The sequence below is a fragment of the Panthera pardus genome, unplaced genomic scaffold (assembly GCF_024362965.1).
Source record: "Panthera pardus isolate Hobbes unplaced genomic scaffold, ASM2436296v1 HiC_scaffold_7, whole genome shotgun sequence".
Taxonomy (NCBI): domain Eukaryota; kingdom Metazoa; phylum Chordata; class Mammalia; order Carnivora; family Felidae; genus Panthera; species Panthera pardus.
The window spans coordinates 45,092,424-45,107,762 of NW_026527002.1; the positions used below are offsets into that span (position 1 = coordinate 45,092,424).

General features: G+C 32.5%; 1 protein-coding gene across 9 annotated transcripts in view; it reads left to right on the forward strand.

Moving 5' to 3' along the window:
- Positions 1-15,339, forward strand: part of VPS13B (vacuolar protein sorting 13 homolog B) — an 801,572-nt gene that overhangs the window by 418,014 nt on the left and 368,219 nt on the right. For all 9 annotated transcript variants that reach the window (XR_002085466.2, XM_019468015.2, XM_019468016.2 and 6 more), the window contains one exon: positions 3,715-3,935. Coding sequence is in view for 8 of the 9 variants with exons in the window: in XM_019468015.2 (XP_019323560.2) it covers positions 3,715-3,935 (221 nt within the window). In the remaining variant the exon portion in view is untranslated. The remainder of the gene's footprint in view (positions 1-3,714; positions 3,936-15,339) is intronic.

Genomic DNA, 15,339 nt, shown 5'->3' on the forward strand with positions numbered 1-15,339 from the left:
ATGGTATCTCTTTGTGGTTCTGATTTGCATTTTCCTGTAATTAGTGATATTGAGTATTTTTTCACATACGTATGATCATTTGTATGTCTTTTAGAATAATATCTGTTCAGGTCCTCTGCCCATTTTTTAATTGTCAATTATTTGGTTTTTTTGTGTTGAGTTATATAAGTTCCAAATGTAGAATTCTTGGCTGCAGAGCAAATAAATCTATAGGTTACTCTTTTTCATTTTACCTGTTTCATAGACATTTTGGCTGCTCTCTGCCAGGAAAATTTGTTATATTCATTATTTAAATTAACATCACTTAGAATTAAAGAACCCTTTATATTAACTGTCTTAAATCAGTCAAGTGCTAAGTGGTTTGGGAAAACAATGGCAGCAGATTTGGCTCATTTATGTATGTAGAATAAAGTGTATCTTCCTCCAAAGCATTAACCTCACATTAGATAATAAAATATTTCTGTTATTATCAATTCATATTTGAAATAAAAACCTGCTTGAGTCATGCTGAATTGTGGGACATAACGGAAACAAATTAGAAGACGTTTTTGTTGTTTGCTTATAAAGACATTTAGTGACTAAGATTAAAAAAAGAAAAATGAGAGTATCTCCAGTATTGACCTACTTTTATGTGCCATATTAATGTTAGTAAAGTGATTCACCTTGATCCTAACTAAGTATGTACAGTAGTCTAAGACTAAGTTCCTGTAGTCTAGTAGAGCATCTTTAGAAAGGGAAAGACCTTTCAGATTATTGATCATTACCCACCAAGATTCAAGATCAGAAAGTAAATTTATAATTCACGTGATGAGGGTCTGATAGTCACTGTTTACTGACCCCAACATTGATAATAGGAATTTTTGAGTGTGTGTGTGTAATATATATGTAATTTTCCATGTTACCTAAACCTGTTTTTTATCTTCTGTTTCTAATATGTGTGAAATCATCATGCAATACAATGTAAGGAAATCCACACTGATAATTTTTAAAATTTCTCTCAGTTGTAACTTAATATTGTCTAATGAAGTCCAGTGCCCCTTCCCCATTGTTGACACATGTAGCACACAGTCTTACCGAATTTTCTTTATGTATTTACTTTTCCCCATAGCCCAGTTATATTATGCTCTTTCAGATTATTTAATATGAGTCACATCATTGTATATTTGTCATTTTCTTGAAAATTATTTTATTGATATCTTTTTCTCTGTCAAAAACAGTGTTTTTACAAATTCACACAAAATGGCATTACCAATTTTTTTGTTTTTAGTTTTCTTGCTATTTTTAGATACTTTGAAAACTTGTGAATTCTTCCATCAATAGTTTATCTAAAATAAAACATGTTACAGCATTAGAACTTTACAGTTCAAGTAAAATACTAGTCTCGAAGGTCTCAGAATAATGAATGATTCTGGAATGTCATTTGTGGATGTCTGAGCATATTTTAGGGATACCCTAGAACATTATATTCCCAGTGTTATAAATGATAAGGTGTTTTTATTTTGTGTGCATGTGCATGTAAAAGGAATATTTTTGCAGCTAACGATTTGTTGTTTTGATAATTTTTTCAGAATGATTAATTGTAGGAATTTTTGTCCGTACATGTTAAGATCTCATCTTCTAGGTAGAGTGTACTTTTTAAAAAGACAATCTGCATACTAAATAAATGGGCATAAACTATTGTTTTAAAGGTTCTGTTTAAGACTTAGAATATGATATACCAAATTTCAATTATTGGTCTCATTCCAAAGAAGAAGCAGAGACACATATGAGATAGTACTAATGTCATTTGGGATTTTCATTCTTAATTTAACATTTAAATGTGGTGCTCTTCATCCAACATAACTACCATTTAACATTTCTTGGGTATCATAAAATTTGAGAAACTATATATAGCTCACTACCAGTTTTAAAATATGTGACCTGAAATCATTCCAGAATATTTTAAGACAAATTTGGCAAAGTATTTATTTTGTAAATAGCATAGCACTTTGTGTAGGTTTTAAAATAATTTTAGAATTAGTTACAGATGATTTAAAGTTTGTCATTCTTTCTTGGGGGCAAATATTTTAAGTCTTAAGACAGGCACAGTACCACAGTGCTGACCACACATTATTATGCAGTTTTCATTGTTTCCAGTCAAGTTATTGTGGTCTCCTGTGTAGCTAGATTTATTCTATTATCCAAGGCTCAATTTCAAAGATTCTAGTTTTAATCTTATGAGCTATATTTGGTCAAGGTATTTTGAGTGTTCAAACTTGTAAGAATCTGAATATACTTAAGATCACCATTTATAGTTTAAATGCTTATTTATATTACATATAAATAAATATCCCATATATATGGAATTTAAATATAAATGATTCAGTTAATAATTAAGCATTGGAAAATAACCTGAATCTAAAAATATAGTGTGACCCTGGCTCTGTGTGGGCATATCCAGTACAACGGAGAAAAAACAAGAAGGAAATAAAACTATGTTAATAGTTATTTGGAGCAGCAGGGTTTTGACTAGTTTCAATTTTTATTTTTTATTTATTTTCTAATTTATTGAGGCATTAGTATGTTTCATTTTGACTGGTTTTAACTTTCCTTCTTTATATTTTCTAGTTTATGACTGATTTTGATTTTTCTTCTTTATTCTATTTCCTAATTTATCTTCAGTGGGGTACTAGTAACTCTCTGATTAGAAATTAAGTATTTTCAATTTATTAAAAATAATTTGGCTACTTAAAAAGATGTCTACAATATCTACACATACAAGTGCTAGTAGAACTGCAAAGTCAACACTATGTCATAGTAATCTAATTTGCATCAGTTGACATCTAAAGAATAAGTGTTAATAAATATTCCAATACTAAGTATACGGTTAAAAGTCATTTCACAAAGTACTTTATAGCTGCATTAAAAAATGGCTTTATCTCATAATTTATATCAATCTCTGCTACATTAATAAAAAATGTAAAAGAAGAAAAGGAATTTTGCTTTTACTCCTGAAATTTATGAGTACTTATTTTTTCTCAAGTATATTTTACTTAAAAATAACATATTATACATAATAATGAAGATACCAAATGCATCCTGGGTCTTACCCCCAGATATTCTGATTAAGTAAGTCCAAATTAAAAATCAGGAATCTGTGGCTTATATAAGGACGCACCTGATTCTGGTACAGGTAGTCCAAGAGACCATAATAGATTATTCTTTTCCTCTCTTATTCCTCAGCTAGATCTGTGGTCACCTTCACTCCATGCAAAAATCATTGTCTTTTCCCGATAGAACACATTTTCTGTGGTCTCCAAGGTAAAATGAATACATCCCCAGCAATTGCACGATGCAATCCACTAGGATGAAAGAAGAGGAAGTCAGACTTCTATTTATATCTGTATCTCATTTCCTTAAGTTCTATTTCTACGTGTTTTATAATATATATAATTACTGATATAGTAGTGTGTTGCTATTTCTGCATGTTGTATAATGTATATAATTATTGTTACAGTAGTGTTATAATAAATGCAAATGTTAACATTTATCAAAGGTTACTTTTAAATAGCAGTTAAATTATTTACCACATTTGTCTCTGGGATAGTATATTTGCTTTTTTGATGCTATAGTAAATGTTTCACATTTCAAAAATAGACAATAGACCCTTTACTATCAAGCAGCAACTGTATTTTATATGTGTGCTTCTCTACTGCCTTTTGTTCTTATTATCAGGTAATGCTTTTCCTTGGACTATCAGCTTGCATCATTTCAGCATGTATACCCTTTTTGGAAAACAAGTGACACTTTGCCTAGTGGAACCTATGGGTTGTACCTCTACTCTAGCTGTTACATCTCAAAAACTACTTCCTACAGGACCTGATACAAGGCATTCATTTGTTGTCTGTCTCCATGTTGACCTAGAGTCACTTCAGATAAAATGCTCAAATCCTCAGGTTAGTATATTTGATTTATGAAAGGAAATTTAAAATAATGTGATTTAAGAACAATTGTTATCAATTTTGAGAAGGATTTCTCTTCTGTTTCGTGTCCTAAGTTATTTTTAACAGAGTCATCAAGATCAGAATGGTTAGATTAAGTATTGCTTTGAAGCTCTCTCAAGTTTTGTAATTTAAACTCTTCTGAAAATGTAATGGTGGCAGCATAAATGCATCTTTTGGCTGAAAGAATGAAATCAGTTGCAGATGTGAAGTGTTTAAAGCTGAAGAACTACTTTATTATCAGACTGGAAGAGACTGTTAAAGTGATCAAATATAATTTTCAGCCAGATTCTCACCCAGGACTTCTTTTGCTCAACATGTAATATTTTTTTAAAAGCATTGTTTAGTACTTAAGAAATATATTTTGCTAATCCTGTAACATTTTAGTTGCTGTAGGCCAAACATACTGAAATCTGTCGTGTTACAATTTCATGTGAATTCCAACCCCCGATGTCTACAAATTACTAATTGCATACAGATAATCTGTTTCTTTCACCTCAAGCAGACTGTGATATACTTTCTACATAGATAGTCAGTGTTGAATACTATTTGAAATTATATTTTGAAATAACTCTTTTTAGATAGGTGTTGATTCTGACAGGTCAATGTTGATCTAAGTTTCTCTCAGCATTAGTGATTACAAACCACTAATTAAGCCAATTTTAGAGTGTGTTTTTTAGAGCGGGTCCAAATATTATTTCATATTTTATAGAGCCTCCTTACTGATACCATCCTCCTTCCTTCTCCTCTTCTCCCTGCATGGTTAGTGGAAGATGAATTAAGGGACCTAATGGTTGCCAGATTTCTAAATATCATGTGAAGTGGCACAATGTAAATTCTGACTAGACTGTGAAAGTTTTTCAACATATATTATAATCTCCTAAAATAAGTACTAAAAATAAAATGCAAAACTACCAAGAGACAGCCCCCAAAGCCAATAGACATATTAAAACGAAATACCAAAAAAAAAAAAAAAATTCAAATCTAAACAAGTCAAGAAGTGGTAACATGAGTTTAAAAACAGAGGGTAGAAACAGAAAACAGTAAAATGGTAGGGCTAAGATATTCTTACCAATGATTATATTAAATGTTAATGATGTTAACTAGGAGTATTTAGACCATGAGTTAGCAAACTAAAGCCTGCAGGCCAAAAACCCATTTTTTACATTTTGTCTGAGGTTGCTGTTCTGCAGAAGTAAGTAGGAGCACCAGAAAACAGCATGGCTCACAAAGCCTAGAATATTTACTATCTGCTCCTTTAACAAAAAAATGTTTACTGTCCCTTTAATGTTTACTCCTATTAAAAGGCAAAGATTGACAGAGTGGGGAAAACAGCAAGATTCCATTATATATTGCTTAAAACCAAAGCACTTGAAATATAAAAAAAATGGATACAAAATAAATAAATGCATAGGAAAAATATACCATACAAACAGCAGAGGACGGCTGGATTTGCTTATTTTAATATCAAATAAACATAACAAAAAAGGGTATTACCAGAGATAAATAAGGATATGAAACTAAAATGGACAGAATTAAAGGGAAAAAATGGATGATTCTATTCAGTACTCTGTAGTAGGAACTTTTTTGCCACCTCCCTCAGCAATTATAAAACAACTAGATGAAAAATAATAATATGGAGACATAGAAGATGAAAAAAATTGACCACAGACATAGTAGGAAAGTTTTATAACATCTTTCTCAGTGATTGATAAAACAAACAGATAAAAATAAAAAAATAATTGGAGGTAAAGTATGAAATACCCTACCAACTTGCCTTATCTAATTGACATTTATAGAACACCATATTGAACAACCATGGAATGAACATTTTTTTTCAGGTGACATTCTCTCATTTTGTTTAAGAGATCAAAGTAAAGTACTGTATATTATCACAGTCAAAATATATTAGAAATCAGTAATATATCTAGAAAACTGTACAATAAACATGCTTCTAAATAATCTGTGAATCAAAGACAAAAATCACTTGGAAATAACATATTTTGGTTGAGTGACAATAAAAAAGGTGGATATAGTAAAGTACTCTTCAAGGGAAAACATAATTTTAAATATTAACATTAGAAATAAAGACCCTAAGTCATTCACTTACGGTTCCACTTCAGAAAGCTAAGAAAAGAATAAGATAAACCCAAATAAGTGAAAGGAAGAAAATAATAAAGATAAGAGCAGAGACGACTGTTACAATATAAGAAAGATAAACTACAAATTACCAATATTGGGAATGAAGGAGGAGGTTTATCACACAGATCCTACAGACTTTAAAAGCATAATAGAATATGGACAACTTTATGCCAGCAAGTGTAACAATATAGGTGAAATAGAAATTTTGACTAAAAAATAACTGATCAAAAAATAATACAAGAAGAAATAGAAAATCTGAATATCCTTATATATCTCTAATAGAAATTGTGATATCAGAACAAGTTTATAAAGACCGTTTCAGGCCCCAATGGGTGAATTCTGTCAAATAGTCAAGGGAAAAAATAGAAAAGTTTTATAAATCTTTTTTCAGGGATAGAGACGGAGGATTCCTTCTCAACTTGTTTTATGAAGCCAGTGTATATTTTTTATACATTTTATTTTAATGTTTATTTATTTATTTTGAGAGAGAGAGAAAGCACAAGCAGGGGAGGGTGGGGCAGAGAGAGAGAAAGAGACTTCCAAGCAGGCTCCATACTGTCAGCTCAGAACACAATTTGGGGCTCAATCCCATGAACCATGAAATCATGACCTGAGCTGCAGTCAAGAGTCAGACGCTCAACCAACTGAACCATTCAGGCACCCCAAAGCCGGCATAATTCTGTTATCAAATCCTGAAAAAGAAGGGATTAGAAATCCCTCATGAAAATAGATGTAAAATTCTTAAACAAATATTAGCAAATCGTTGTAGCAGTATATAAAAAAAGTTAATACGTTATGACAAAGTAGGATGCTTTAATATTCAAAAATCATTTGGTATAATTCACCATATCAGTAACAGTTGAGAAAAATCATATGATAATTTATGTTAGAAGCAGGTAAAACATTTGACAAAATTTAACCAACCATTTATGATTAAAACTCTCAGCAAATTGAGAATATTAAATAAGAATTTAATATTAAAGAATATTAAAGAATATTAAAGAATTTTTCAAAACTGTAAAGGACATATGTAGTAAATCAAACATCATACTTAATATCACACTGAATTGTTTTCAACTAAAATCAGAAAAAAGCCCAGAATGTGGGCTTTCACCACCTGTTGTATATCATCCTGAATGTTGTAGCCATTCCAATAAACCAAAGGAAATCAAAAGGCATAAAGATAAGAAAAGAAGTAAAACTCTGTATCTGACAAAATTTTTTTAAGAAAATCCTAGAGGAATTAAGCAACTATTACTAGAACTAATAAAATTATCAAGGTTGCAGGAGACAATAGTAATATATAAAAAGCCATTTATTAATATATATTAGCAGCAAACAATTGGAAGGTTGAGTGAATGAATCCCTTCCATTTATATTGGTTTCCAGAAACATAAACAAATGAATCTAAAGATATCCAAGACCTTTACCGTAAAAACTGGAAAGCATTGCTGGGAGAACTTACCACCTAACTGGAGACATACACCTGTTCACAGATTGGATGAGTCAGTATTGTTCAAAGGGCAAAATTGATTTTGATATTGGGCATAATCAAGTTTAAAACATTTTCTCTTTGAAAGACCTGGTAACAGAGCAGAAAGCCAAACACTAAGAGAAAGTATTTGTAAAATATTCATCAAACTATTATGCAAAATATTTCTTTAAAGTTTATTTGTTTATTTTGAGAGAGAGAGTGAGTGAGCAAGCACATGAGCAGGGAAGGGGCAGAGAGAGAAAGAGAATCTCAAGCAGGCTCTATACTAACAGTATGGGGCCATACACGGGGCTAGAACCCACGAACTGTGAGATCATGACCTGAACCGAAACCAAGAATCAGACGCTTAACCAACTGAGCCACCCAGGTGTCCCATGTTATGGAAGGTATTTAAAGAACGCTTTCTAGTTGTTAACGTGATGACAAAGAACAGTTTATATAATGGGAGTAAGATTTGAACAGACTTTCACCACTCAAGATGTTATTGGTCAGTAAGCACATGAAAAGATGCATATCATCATTATTCATTAGGAAAAATAAAATGTAAAATGAAGACAACCCACTATACACCAATTAGATTGGCTGAAATAAAAATGAGCATTGTGAACCATCTGGAACTCTTTGTATACTGTTGGTGGGAATGTAAAAATTATACAACTTTGGAAATAACTTGGAAATTCCTGAAAAAGTATGACATGCACTTACCATGTGACACAGCCATTCCTAAGTTTTTCCTTAGAGAAACGCAAATATATGGCTATGCAGAGACTTTTATGTGGATGTATTTGGCAGCTTATTTGTATAGCCCCAAGATGATCACAACTCAACTGTTCATAAATAATTAAACGGTAATTAAACAAATTATGATCTATCTGTATAATATAATACTAGTCAGTCATCAAAGATCTGAATTATTGATAAAATGCAACGTAATGGATGAATATTGTAATCACTACACCAAGTGAAGAAAGTCAGATAAAGAGTACTTACTGTATAATTACAACTATATAAAACGTTAGAATATGCAGACTACTATATTGTGACAGATTCCTCATTGCCTGGAGAAGGGAGTGGGAATGAGGAGGGAATGATTGTAACAACAAATTCCAAAAGGATATGAAGAAACTTAAGGAAAAAATAGAAAAATTTTTTATATTCATAGTTTAATAGTAGTTTAATCTCTATATGATAGACATCCAGCTACTACTTGGAGTTGTCCATCAGAGACCTTCTACTTTAGGAACTTATGAAAGTCATTATAGCCTTGAGAGGATTGTACTACTCTACATGTTCTGGACATCCATAGCCATCCTAGCTGAGAATAAATTCTATTGCTGTTAGTGTTTTAGCCTGGAAATATATTATTTTGAATCTTTTTTTTTTTAAAAAAATACTTCTTTTACTTTGAGATTCTGAAGAGTATTGTGATTTCTGTGGAATCTTATTAAATGTCATGTTGTCGCTCAAGTCTGAACTCTCGAATATCTTTATCAGATATCCACTTTGTTTGGAACAGAGGTCAGGTTTTGTTGTTGTTTTTAAATATAAACTGGTTCTAAGCAAAGTCATCACATAGGTTTTGGTCTGGTATTTCTTTCTCATGCCTGCTCACTCTCTTTGTCCTTAAACCTCCATCACCTGGCTCCCAAGGCCTCCTTGCTGCTCCCCAAATACCAAGATCTTTTTTTTTTTTTTTGAGAATTAAACCAAGGCTGAGTGAACCTCATGCCTCAAGAATGCCTTTACCCAAAATGTGATAATTCTTATCTTTTCATTTAATTCCAACTTTATCTTCTTGGTAAGTCCTCATAAACCAGCTCTGTTTAATTGTTATCAGCTTCTATAACCAAAGCTGATCACAAGGTTGTTGGGAAGTTTCAGATATTTATGAAATATGTGAAAATACCTTGTAAATTCTGAAATATTATAGGAATGCCAACTGTGTTAGTTTTTAGATTGACTCCAATACAAAATGTGATACCCTCTTTGTAAATTGTTATGAGTATCTCTGGTAGAATGTAGCAGTCTTCCAGAGGGCTAGGAAGCCACAAAACAGTGTAACACTTTGAAGAATCATTATGTATTTAGAGGTTTGGTAAAGAGTTGATACTGTTTTATAACCTAAATTTTAATGATAAAAACATGAGATTCCAGATAAACCTCTCTCTTGTGAGTGGTTGCTCTAGCATAGGCTTCCAGACTCCCTCTGGATTTTCACAATTACAAAAGATGGCTTGATTTTTCTCCCCAATTGCAGAATAATACTGAGTACTACAAGCGCAATAGTACATATACTACATACCCCAACCAGAAATGAGGAGAACAAGGATGAATAAGATAAACACACTGTGGGGGAGTGAGAATGTCCTGTCTCCTCAAGGTCCTTCTGGTGGACTAAGAATCAAGTTGACATGAGACAGATTAACAGAAAATAAAATCTAACAGTGTAAATATGGGGAATCCACACAGACATGGAAATTCCCATGACAGGCAAAATGAGTTATATATACCATTTTGGACTAAGGAGAAAGTCTGGGACTTCAGAGAAAATGAATGCAATTTATAGGAAGATGATAAAGAGTAATTGTCTAGTAAGCTAATGTTTGCTGGGCCACTTAGAAACCATGGGACTTAGAGGACTTTGATCAAACAGGCCTTGATAGGTTCCTCCCTATCTACCATGTCTAGTTCATATCATAATGTAGTTCTTTGTGGTGATAATTCTCTTCCTAGTGCAGGTCCTCTACCTAAATTCTTTGAGGCAGTTGTGGGGGAGGCAGAGAGCTTTTCGTGAATCTGCTGGCATTGCTCTTTTTGATTGTTATTTAATTTAAAATAATCTTCATGCCAAAGTGGCTCGGCTCATCATGGGGTGGCCTGCCCTTGGCCCATACAACATGAGAAGGCCATGCCTTTCTTAATGCATCTGTTGAAATCCACAGATAAAGAGCAAATCTTGAAAGTGTCTTTACAGAAATGACACATTACATACAAGACAACCAAAATTTGATTATTAGCTCACTTCTTCTGAGTATAGAGAGCAGAAGAATATAACATCTTTAAATGGGGAAAAAATACAGCTTCTCAACCCAGAATTCTAAATTTAAAAAAAATACATGTGTATGAATAAATATTAAATAAAGACATTTTCACATAAAAGAATCTATCACCTGTAGAACTGCACTACAAGAAATCCTAAAGGAAGTCCCTCATACTGAAGGGAAACCAGATGTTTGATCTTTTTTTTTTTTTAATATGAAATTTATTGTCAAGTTGGTTTCCATACAACACCCAGTGCTCATCCCATCAGGTGCATTCCTCAATACCCCACACCCACACTCCCCTCCCTCCTACCCCCCCATCAACCCTCAGTTTTCTCTCAGTTCTTAAGAGTCTCTTATGTTTTGTGATCATCTTTTTAAATGTTTCTTGGCCATTGAGTTTGCTCTTTTGTGAATTGGCAATTCAAATCGTTTACATTAGTTTGTATTTTCCTGATTATTAATAAGGTTGAGCAGTTTTTAAATGTTTATTGGTCAATGAATTTGTTTTACTAATTGATAATTCATATCATTTACACAGTTTTTCTGTTAAATTTCTTAGCAATTCCAAGAGCTTCCCTTAGGCACTATGAATACAAACCCTGAATTTGTAATGTAGTTATTTGCCTGTATGACATCTGTTACCAAAAATGTTCAATCTTACTTGATGAAATATTATCTCTAGGTCTTTTTTTTATTTTCTGGGTATCCTGCCTTATAAAAAGAGTATAATGGGCCCCTAAAATACAGACATCCATGTGTATCCTAAAATTTCATTTATGATTTTTATTTTTAAAATTAATGACTCAATATAACACCGCCTTTTTTGTGAGTGGTTATTCCATCTGTTTGGTTTTTTGTGTTTGGAAAGGATAGTGCTTCTTGAGTCCTTTTTTTTTGTGTCATGGACCTCTTTGAGAATCCAACAAAAGCTATGAGCCTGTTCCCTAGAACAATGTGTATATCCACTAAATTTTGCATATACTATCAGAAGCTTTTATACATTGTAGCCAGTGTATAAGATTCTTGATTCCATTTTAAGGAAATAATTTCTTCTTAAATATCATTTTTTTTGTTTATCCATTAGAATCATATCAGAAGTTTTGACACTGGTATATTAATTAATTTGATTTATTATTGCTTAGATACAAAGCCTGCAAGTAGTTGATGTATTTCATTCATTCATTCATTTATTTATTCATTCATTCATTTATTTTTAATGTTTGTTTATTTTTGAGAGAGACAGAGACAGCGTGCGAGCTGGGGTGGGGTAGAGAGAGGAGACACAGAGTCCGAAGCAGGCTTCAGGCTCCAGCTGCCAGCACAGAGCCCGATGTAGGATTCAACTCATGAACCGTGAAACCATGACCTGAGCTGAAGTCAAACACTCAACCAACTGAACCGCTCAGGCACCCCACTGTATTTGAAAATATAGTGTGCAACTCTGTATGTAGGGCAGACCCAGGATAAATTCATTGTCATATTAGGCATTATTGTGGGTCTCTGTATCAACTATGGTGAACTAAACTACTATGTCAGTTCCTAGAACTCATTGCCATTCAAGGGCCTTCGACACTATAAGTATTTAACACAGTTGAATAATGAGAGTTTTTGTTCCTAGGGATGATTTTCATTAACCCTTGCGCCTTTATCTTAACTGTTTTACCAAAGTTACCCAATTCTCTTTAATGTGTTTAGTCACTGTTCTCTTTAACCTTAAAAATTATGTTTATTCTAAAATTAAAGGAGCCTGTAGAATTCTCTTTTTAATATAATAGAGTTTCAGTTTTCCCTTAGCCAATAAATTGATATATTTCATCTTTCTATAAGGCATTTCCAGGAACATAAAACCATCTTTGCCATTTTGGGTTTTAGGTATGTGAAACTAGAGGAAGAATAGGTTTTATGCTCCTTTTTTATCCTGTTTATTCATAGTTTTTATTGCTAAGTTATGTTCAGTTTTCAGTAAGGAAGTAGAATTTGGCATTACTGTCTAAGAGCACACCATTGAGTTTAGACAAAACTAGATTTGTATTTTTTGTACCACTCATTTTTAATTTTTCTGAGTCCCCCGATTTTTATTTTTATCTTTATGCAAAATTAGACTGGGTAAGGATTATGCTTTATATGCAAAGGCTTTTTTTTTGTTTGCTTGTTTTTAAGTTTTTGACAAAAGTCTTTTCTCTTTTTTGAAATTGAGTTTTAATGATTAGTGATAACCTGCATACCAAATGAGCTAGCCTTTTAAAATATATATTCACTTAGAGCTCTTTGGTGTTCAACATGGAGTAGTAATCACTTGTTGAAATTCCATTCTCTTGCTTGATTTCCATTGAAATTGTATACCCATGGTTTTCTTCTACCTACCTTTATGATTACTCTTCTCTCTCCTAATACCTTGCAAAACAAGTCCTTCTTCGCTAACTGGATAGAGCCTTTCGATGCCCCTACATCATCTCCTGCACTTGGCTATTGCTCTTACTATTCTTAAGACTGCAGTGGCTTTTTGCATCCACTTAAATCATGTCTCTTCTTTAGAAATGTATCGGCTTGAGGCTTCTCTCAGCCTCTCCAATCCAAGTAAATCTCCTGTGTGATTGGTTATAGAGTAAATGAGAAAATAGATGTGAAATTAAGTTTTAAACAGTGAAACATTACATTTTTGGTATTCATTAGGGATTCGATACACAAGATATTATTGATATTCAGTCATCTTCATACATAGTGTATATAAAGCTGCCTCACATGGTGCTCATCTTTAAGAAAGTTTTAAAGTTTTATTGGGATATACTTACATCCAATGAACTGCACATGTTTTTTTTTGTTTTTTTTTGTTTTTTTTTTATTACTTTTTTTAAATTTATTTTTTATTTTTTTTATTTTTCCAACGTTTTTTTAATTTATTTTTGGGACAGAGAGAGACAGAGCATGAACGGGGGAGGGGCAGAGAGAGAGGGAGACACAGAATCAGAAACAGGCTCCAGGCTCCGAGCCATCAGCCCAGAGCCTGACGTGGGGCTGGAACTCACGGACCGCAAGATCGCGACCTGGCCGAAGTCGGACGCTTAACCGACTGCGCCACCCAGGCGCCCCTGAACTGCACATGTTTAAATTAATGCTAGGATATTTGACATATGTACACCCATGAAACCATTCTCAGAATCAAGATAATGCATACATCCATCATCCTCAAAAGTTTCTTTATGCCACTTCATAATCCTCCATTTTACTTCTTACCCCATCCCAGGCAGCCAGTAATTCTGTCATTATGGATACTTGTCATTTGCTAAGATTTTGTATAAATAGAATCATACAGTTGTATTCTGTGTTTCTGTCTCTCCTTTTTTTTTTTTTTTTAAACCTAGCTTCTTTCATTCAGCATAATTATTTTCAGGTTAGGTCATGTTTTTCATGAATCCGTAGTTGATTTCTTTTTATTGATAGATATTCTGTTGCATGCATATACTACATATTATTTGTCCCCTTCCTGGTGAAGATTTGAGATTTTTTTCCAGTTGTGGATTATTACAGAAAAACTGCTATGAACGTTTGTGTTCTGTCTTCGTGTGGATATAGACTTTCATTTTTCTTGGGGAAACAAGAGTGCAATGGCTGGATCCTATGGTAGATGTATGTCTTTTTCAGAAACCACCAAACTATTCTACATTTTGCATTCTGATCAGCAGTAAATGAGAGTTTCATCTTTGCCAATATTGTTATGGTTAGGCTTTTTGATTTTAGACATTTTAATTTAACATTGGCAGTTTTCAGTACAGCTTGAAGGATAAGAATTGAATATTTATCTTCATATTTTTTTATTTTTTTAAAACCTTTGAATTTGGCAAGTCTGAATTCTGTGATAGTAACTTTCTCCTTTGAAAATAAAAATATGTTTATAGTTTATGTCTGTGTTTGCTTGGCACATTAATTATGCACATACTTAGTGCCATTCATACATAATTATTGAAGGGTAACAGTTAAAGGAAATAAGAAATAGTGACAATAAAAGCATCAGTTCTCTTAAATAAATTAACTTTATGCCCTTAGAAGTATCTAGAAGTTGTTTTCTTTGGTGTATGCTTTCCTTATTTGTCAGTTTTAATTGTTTAAGAAGAAGTAAATCTTTTTTCAAAATACGGTTTGCAATAAAATTGTTTCTTTTTAGGGAGAACTCATTCTTGATTATGAAAGACAAAAGAATTTGAACTAAAATTTTTCTAAGAGGTGTTTTGTAAGATCTCTAGCCATTAGATGTTTTTTTTTAAGCAAAAAGAGCTATAACCTGAGATTTGAGACTTCATCACACAAAAAGCAGGAGAAAACTGTAACCTAAGTACTGTTTTATATCAAATAAGGGTTGACAACAGTGTTTTTATGCATCTGTTCTGCCCACATAAGAAGCCAGCTTTATCATCTGGATGTGTCCTGGGGCTGAAACTTCTTATAAATATGAGAATTTTACCCTTTTTTTTTTTTTAATGGCAAGCAGAATATGGTATCCAGCTGTGGATTTGCTTATATATTTTGTTTGCATTTTTTTCCTTGGACTTGTTTTATACAGTGTATGGCAATATGTTGTCATACAAATTCCGTGATTAATGCTTATTTATGAAATCTTGTGTAAATATCTTAGAACTTAGTCAAACAATGTGCAAGTTAAACAATTTTTTTCCTCTGAATA